Here is a 7,174-nt window from a genome sequence, read left to right as displayed (position 1 = left end):
TAAAACTGCAGGCAGACTGCGATTCTGAAACAGTACGGGAAAATCGCCGTTATTTTTCGTTCACGACATCTCCTCTTTGCTGATTGGCCCAGATGAAATGGAACAGAAATCAACTTCTATGGGAGAAAGTGCAGGCGGAGCCGTAAAGGCAGATTTGAATCGAGTGGAATTGCGCAGGAAAGCAACGTCGAGGCTTTATGTGGCAAATTTAATGTGTAGCAGAGTGATAGAAAACCAACAGATGTACATATGGACAAAGTTGTTGTCACTGAAATAACTTGAACCTGACAAAAGTAATAAATACAATTTTACTCAAAATTACCCAAGTAAAATCAGGCATTGCTTTAGAAGTGCGGTTCAACAGATTAAAAAAAAGTTAATGAAATTGTGTCAATGTATGTAAAGCAATAGCTGTCGATATTCGATCAGTTATAAGATACGGAGTAATCCATACTGTAACAATTACAGGAAGCCAAGGTGAAGCCGAGCAGAGTATATGAACAAGGATCTGGAAAAAGTTGAATTAATAAAACAATGGCATGAAGACAGTATCACTTTGGGAAAAAAAAAAAGAGCAAGTGGAATGGAATGGCCTAAAAGTAAACTGTAAAGGTTTAGGAACCTCAAAATATCAAGCTCTGAATTCAAGCCACAGCGTGTTTCTCATAATAAAATTTTCTTGGCTTTTACCCAAAGAAAAATATCCTCAAAATAAGCTTTTCATTATGACAACAACCTCTAACAGACCAAGAAATGAGCAGCTTGTCAGTTTCGGGTCGGGAACCAGCCCGATCCTTTTCTGCATTGTATAACTGTATAATCAGCGCCGACGTTTATCACGACCCCCTACGCATTACCAGCCAGGTTCAAACAGTACACGTAGTCATTACGGCACCCGATCACAAGCCACTGTTCCCACACAACGGGCGATGAAAACAGCTCCCCGGGAAGGGCGGACGACGCCAGAACACGGCCGTCTCGCGCGTCCAGGATCCAGACGGTGCCATCTGTGGAGGCCAGGCCCACCAGAGCCCCGCCGCGGCCGACAGCGGAGCCCCGAAACACGCAGGGAGTGGAGTACACCTTGCCCGACGTCTGAAAAGTCCAAACCAAAGAGCCGTCGGCGCAGCTCAGGCAGTAGAGACGGCCGTCGTGGGAGCCGCACAGAAGCCTCTGCTGTCCCGGTACGAAGCTCGGGGAGGAGAAAACCGGGGCCTCGGTCAGGAACTGCCACAGCTGCAGAAAAAACAAACACCGAGGCGCTAAAGTCAGACACTTTCAAAGCGACAGACGTGAGCATCAATCTAAAAAGAGTCTTGGGCCTTCAGAGGATAATCGATCACTGAAATAATCACGGGTTGCGGCCCAACGCCTGACGCAGAACAGGTCCATGTCGGTTCAGCCATTTCATTCAATGTGGGAAATTATTTTCTTCACTTTTTAAGTGATTTGTTGATCAAACTGATATGAAAACAAATTCGTTAGCAAACATGTTGCAGGATATCCTACTTGTTTCACATGAGCGTAGATCCCAGAAGTTACTAATTAAACCACTAATGACCGAATGCACAAGCTTCCCTCAAGAGTCAGTCAACACTGCAAAAACACAAAATCTTACCAAGTGATTCTGATCCAGATTCTTGTGCAAATATGTTTGGATATTTGAAATAAGTCAAATTTTACTTACTTAAAACTAGACGTTTTTCCCACTTCTTATGTGAAACAATCCGCCAATGGAACTAGAACTTTTTCATCCATATTAAGGAGTTATTTCCTTGCAGTAACTGTATCAGGCAAAACAAACTTGTAAGTTTGTTTTGCCTGATTTCAGGTGTACTGAGATATTGACCCAGAAATTAGACCAAAACTACTTTGTAAGATTTTGGGGTTTTGCAGTGCAATAACAGATCATAAGTCACAACTTCAAAATAAGAAAGGAGTCAACGTTTCGTTCCCTCACCAGTTCCCCAGAGTCGCTGAGGCAGCAGATGTATCCGTCCACAGAGCCGATCACGACGCGTCCGCAGGACGAGTTCGGAGAGGAGAAGAAAGGTTTGTCTCTGCAGTAGGACCACAGGACGTCCCCGCCGTCCTAGCAGAGACACAAACACAGACACAGGTGACGCTCTCTTGCGCTTTCCGGGCCTGAGCTCCTAAATAGGACAGAAATGCGGACGAAGAATTCTCATTTCAGATGTTCGGTTTCCCTCGAGCGTCAAGAGTCTCACCAGGTCGAGACACAGCAGTCGTCCTCCCAGAGACGCCGCATACAGGCGTCGACGAGTCGGCTGAAGGTGCGGCGAGGAAAACACGGCTCCGCCGCCGCAGGCCCGCTTCCACACACACTGCTGAAGCTAAGAAGCAACAACACACACCTCCGTTCATTTCCATCGAGCTTTTAGTAGAGTGAGAAGAAAATGGTGATAAACTAACACAAAGGTTCAATCAAAGGGTTAAAACTCCTCTCTAAAAGTACTTGATGTTCAAACGGCGCAATTTTGTAACAAAAAGTGCAATACAGCAGTCAATTAAAAGCCTAAATTTGGAAAGTTTTTAACCATTGAAACCAGATACATAAGGGTAGTAAAAAGATGTAAACATGTTTTTTCCTCCCAGTCTGAAGTTAAATCAGACCAAACGCCTCTTGTTTCACTATAAGTGGAATTACCAAAATTATTTCTATATGTTAAATGCCAGAAAATTTTAGCAAGAGCAATTTTTGGATATTTTTCGGTCAGAGACATTTAAAAACAGAGAATTTTGTCATATTTTACTTTGCTTTGTTCCTGCTGTAGAACATGTGAAGGCAAACAAACACAAGCGGACACTAACCTGAGGGTCCAGGGCGTAAACGTGTCCGTCGTGCGAGCCCACCACCACTAGACCGGTGAGGGGGTCCACAGCAGGACAGCTCTTCACCGCTTCCTCCGTCTTAAACACCCACTTTGTCTCTCCGGAGTCGGTGCATAAGAAGTAAACGCAGCCGTCGTAGGAACCTGGAGAGCGGCAAGCTGGAGTGATCCAGAAGCGCGAACGCGTCAGAGAGACACTCGGGAGAACCGACACTGACCGACAACGACGAGGGAGCCGCAGTGAGACACGGCGGCCGACGCTTCCATCCTGCCCCCGAGGACTCGCTCCCACAGGAGGCTCCCGCCGGCCAGGTCCAACGCCTGGATCCTGTGGGAGTGGGAGCCGACGAACACGGTCGCTCTGGGTCGCTCGTCGGCGACGTCGCGGACCAGAATCACGGGGGAGGCGTCCACGCACCTGCCGGTGTCAGAGGACCAGCTCGGACTGAGGCCAATACCGACGTCCTTTCCGTCCAGCGGTTCTTCTTCACCAGCGTCTACGCTCCAAGAGTTTGCTCCTTGCACTTCGCCGCCTCGTCTCACCACTTTACACCCGAGTGTCTCCCGCTGGGTCCGGTCGGGTCTAGGGCCTTTCTTTGCTGGGACCGCAGACGGCGCCTCGGCTGCCCGTTTCTTGGAGGACGACGAGCCGTCCGGTTCTGGCCGCAGCATTTGCGTCACGAGGCGTAGAACGTCTGAGAAGGACCCGTCCAGTACAACCTCCAGGAGGCGAGGAGAGGACACTCCCACGGCGGCGAGGATGTCCTCACAGAGACGCAGTGCCTTCAGGGAGTCTCCTCCACTAAACAGGAAGTTGGCGCGCTCGTCGATGGATACGTCTGCAGAGAGACCTAATGTATCCTGATGACAGAAGGTGACATATGTTCTCAACACATTTATTAAGGCATTTATAGGGCTATAGCGCTGTCAATCATGCTTGTGTACTCTGCTCACACCATCCACCTTTCTCTCTACAAAACTACAGCTAGTTCGCCACAACACAGTCTGGCGCCAGTCAGCACAGCCACTGATGACAACACATAAATAATTTCCTGCAAAGGTAAGTTGTAGTCTGATTGGCAGTGTTAAGACCCTCCCCCTTGCTCTGATTGGCTGTTCCTGACTGGTGCATTTCTGCAAACTATATATATATATATATATTATTTATAAAAGTTACATACTGGAGCTTTAACAGGGTAATACCTTCCATAGAGTCTCAAGAGTTTGCTTTAGCTTTCCGACCTCCAGCCGTGACGACCTTGACCACTCCCTCTGTTTTTCGTATATTCTCATCAGAGCCTTCATGTCTGCTTTGCCTGGTAAAATGCAAACATTAAAACTTTTTTTTTTATTATTATTGTTATTTCAAAAAAGTCCTCGGGGATCTGATAATTAAAGCTCACCGTGAGGAGTCAGGGATATAGCCGGGACGAGAACCAGCGCGTCGGGAACACAGTGAGAGGACACCAGCGGAGACAGCTGCCTCACTATGAGCCTCTGCAGATCCCTACCCGCGCCCTCTGGCTCCCCCTGCAGGTGACGGACTCCGCCAGCTGAAGCGACGACGAAGGCAAGGAGTCTAAATCCTTCATGGAGGCCCACGGCACAGGCTTCCACCTGAGGCAGACTCAGGATCAGCTGGAAGAGACGGGACGATAAAAGTTGAAAATAAAAAATACTCTGAACTGCTTCCGATGCCGTCGCTCAAACTCAGTCAGAGTATCTCTGAAAACAAGCAGAGGTGGTTTCAATTTTAAAAACAAAAACACTTGAAGCCTTCCCAAAGCAGCTGTTCCCCTCGAAATGATTTTCATTTCTAAGTGAACTCACTTGCTGCAAGCTGTCCAAGTTCACTCGCTTCCCGTTCCGCTTGATCAACCTGTCTCTCCGTCCCAGATAGTACAGCTGAGCGTCTCGAACGTCCACCCAGTCTCCTGTTGCTCTCATCGTTCCGGGGACGACGGCGTCCTCTCCATCCAGGAGACACACCCTGTCCTCTCCACCTGTATGCATCATGCTGTCTCCAGTATCATCTCTTTTGAGAACGTAACGTTAAAAAAGAATAAATAAATAAAAACCTGTCCCACCTATGAACACTTGCCCTTCGCCCTCCGTGATGACGCAGCCGTCTGCGTCCCGGACTTCCACCACCGTGTCCATCAGGGGCGTCCCAAGAGGCACAGAGGACGCCGTGCCGCAAAGGCCCGCGCTGTTCAATGTAGGGCTGAAACGATTAATTGTGCGATCCCGATTAATCGATCGCTGAAACAATAGTCGGCAAATTTAACGATCGTTTAATTGTGAACTGCATGACTGGCTTTAAAAAAAAAAAAAACGGGCCAGTTTCTGAAAGAACACGTTCAGAGCGCAGATTTAATGCCGGTCGTTTTTCCAGACGCTCACATGTTGCCGCGCTGCAGCTGAGGCTCTGGTATCCTGCAGCAGGAGGCCCAGCAGGAGACCTCTGTGACGCCGTACATGTTGTAGATGGCCGTTTCGTTCTCCTCATGTTTCCAGCTCCCCAGCTGAGCCAGAGAAGGACAGGCCTCTCCGCCCAGAGCCAACACCCGCAGCGAGGATCCGGGCGACAGCACGTCCCGTTTCAGAACACCGTGACCGAACCGCACCAGCAGAGACGGGGTGACCTGAAAAAAAGAAAGAAAGAAAACGTCATCAACTAAGAGTCTCTCAGCTTAACTCTCAGACGGCGACACAGATGCTTTGCCTGAAGGACTGTAGTTCGGTGATGCGAGAACAGCATCTGGGCGAGTCGACCGGGCATCTTCTTCACCACCGAGGGGACCAGGAGGAGCAGAGCCCCCGAGGACAACGCCAGGAATATGTCCACCACAGACGGGTCAAAGGTCAGAGGGGAGGCGAGAAAAACAACATCATCTGCGCTCATCTGGAACAGAGATCTGAGCAGAGGAACACGCCGCTTCTTTATTTCACATATGAACCGTTGGACGCGAGACGCCAAACTGACCTCAGATGCAGGATGTTGGGGACGATGCACCGGTGGGGGACCCTCACGGTTTTGGGAGGACCCGTCGTTCCGGACGTGTGCAGGACGTACGCCAAGTCTGGGCGCCCGGAGTCCCCCGGGGGAACGGTTATATCAGCGGGATCGCAGCCGCCCGCTCTCCGAGGTCCGTCCTCGGCGACTGGACGGGGCTCGACGTGCATCAAGGTCAACCTGAACCGGGGCAGCTCCGCGCAGACCTCCACAGGGACGTGATCCACCAGAGCCTCCCGAAATCGCTACACGGGAGAGTAGAGGAGGATGAGAGTTTATATTCAAATAGAAAAAGACTTTAGTAGAAATAATATTTGCAATAAGCGTCTTACGTCTATAGAGAGAGAGAGAGAAAAAGATTTTCTTCTAAAAATGTTATTTTTAATTTATTTTGTTGTTTTTTTTTTACAACGCAGAAAATCATTTTGAATTCTGGGGTGGGGGGAAATGCAGTCCTGCAGAAGCCACATAGTCACATCTCCATATTGTATTTTTTAGGGTACTAAAGTTTAGTTTATTTTTTGATTCTGTGCTCTGACTTTTCTAATGTCGCTCTGGGCCAGATCCCCAATCTTCACTCATTACATGTAGAGCTATCACTTATTGTGACAAAATCAGTGAAATAAATAAATTAAATAAAATCGAGGGGTGTGAAAACGTTTGCAAAACTGAAATTAAACAAATGAATGGACCTGCACCAAGTCCCGATCCACAGCGCAGTACTTGAGGCCGCACCGGCTCATTGCTCTGGCAGTCAGAAGTCCAGGGGCCTCCGGGTCCAGCGGGACGTAGGCGGCAGAACTCTGCAGGATCCTGGCGGATGATGTAGCGCAATGAGGAGACAAAATCTGAAACCCAGACGACCAGGAGACAAAAGCGGTCCAAACGTTACCCCAGGATCCAGGCGGGGACCAGCAGGTCATCGCTGCAGTACAGGCCGACAGCGCCGCCGCCAGGAGAACAGCTCTCCAGTAAAGCGGCGGACAGATCCGCGGCGAGCTGGACCACCTCCCTGTAGAGCAGAGACCCCGGAGTCTCTCCCGAGCCGGGGTCGAACCGGACCGCCGCTCGGTTCGGGTGCAGAGAGGCTGCGGCGAACACCAGGTCCTGGAGGGTCCGAGCAGGCATCCCGATGTGGCGTTCACTGACCCCTGTCAGTCTCTGACTGAGAGTTCGGCACCTGTCTCTGTTTTCACATGGGCGGAGCACTCCCGGCGCGTTAAGATGACGCATAAATGGAGTGACGTCTTAACGTCAGGGTGCATTCAACTCCCTACTTGAAAGCTCGGACACTTTTGTGTTTGGG

At 49.6% G+C, this 7,174-nt stretch overlaps 1 protein-coding gene across 1 annotated transcript; it reads right to left on the bottom strand.

Moving 5' to 3' along the window:
* Window positions 1-189: 189 nt before the first annotated feature.
* Window positions 190-7,079, bottom strand: aasdh (aminoadipate-semialdehyde dehydrogenase). The gene is made up of 14 exons (XM_055045516.1): window positions 6,761-7,079; window positions 6,561-6,681; window positions 5,839-6,113; window positions 5,578-5,770; window positions 5,256-5,497; window positions 4,940-5,076; window positions 4,683-4,855; window positions 4,256-4,490; window positions 4,056-4,168; window positions 3,071-3,713; window positions 2,833-2,996; window positions 2,229-2,354; window positions 1,961-2,092; window positions 190-1,236 (listed from the first exon to the last, which is right to left on the bottom strand). The coding sequence occupies exons 1-14, from the start codon at window positions 6,994-6,996 to the stop codon at window positions 847-849; spliced, it is 3,180 nt and encodes a 1,059-aa protein (XP_054901491.1). The 5' UTR covers window positions 6,997-7,079; the 3' UTR covers window positions 190-846.
* Between the last annotated feature and the right edge of the window lie 95 nt (window positions 7,080-7,174).

The sequence above is a fragment of the Poeciliopsis prolifica genome, unplaced genomic scaffold (assembly GCF_027474105.1).
Source record: "Poeciliopsis prolifica strain line A6 unplaced genomic scaffold, Auburn_PproV2 SCAFFOLD002, whole genome shotgun sequence".
Taxonomy (NCBI): domain Eukaryota; kingdom Metazoa; phylum Chordata; class Actinopteri; order Cyprinodontiformes; family Poeciliidae; genus Poeciliopsis; species Poeciliopsis prolifica.
Note: the sequence above shows the minus strand (reverse complement) of the source record. Positions and strands in the feature narration are given on the sequence as shown.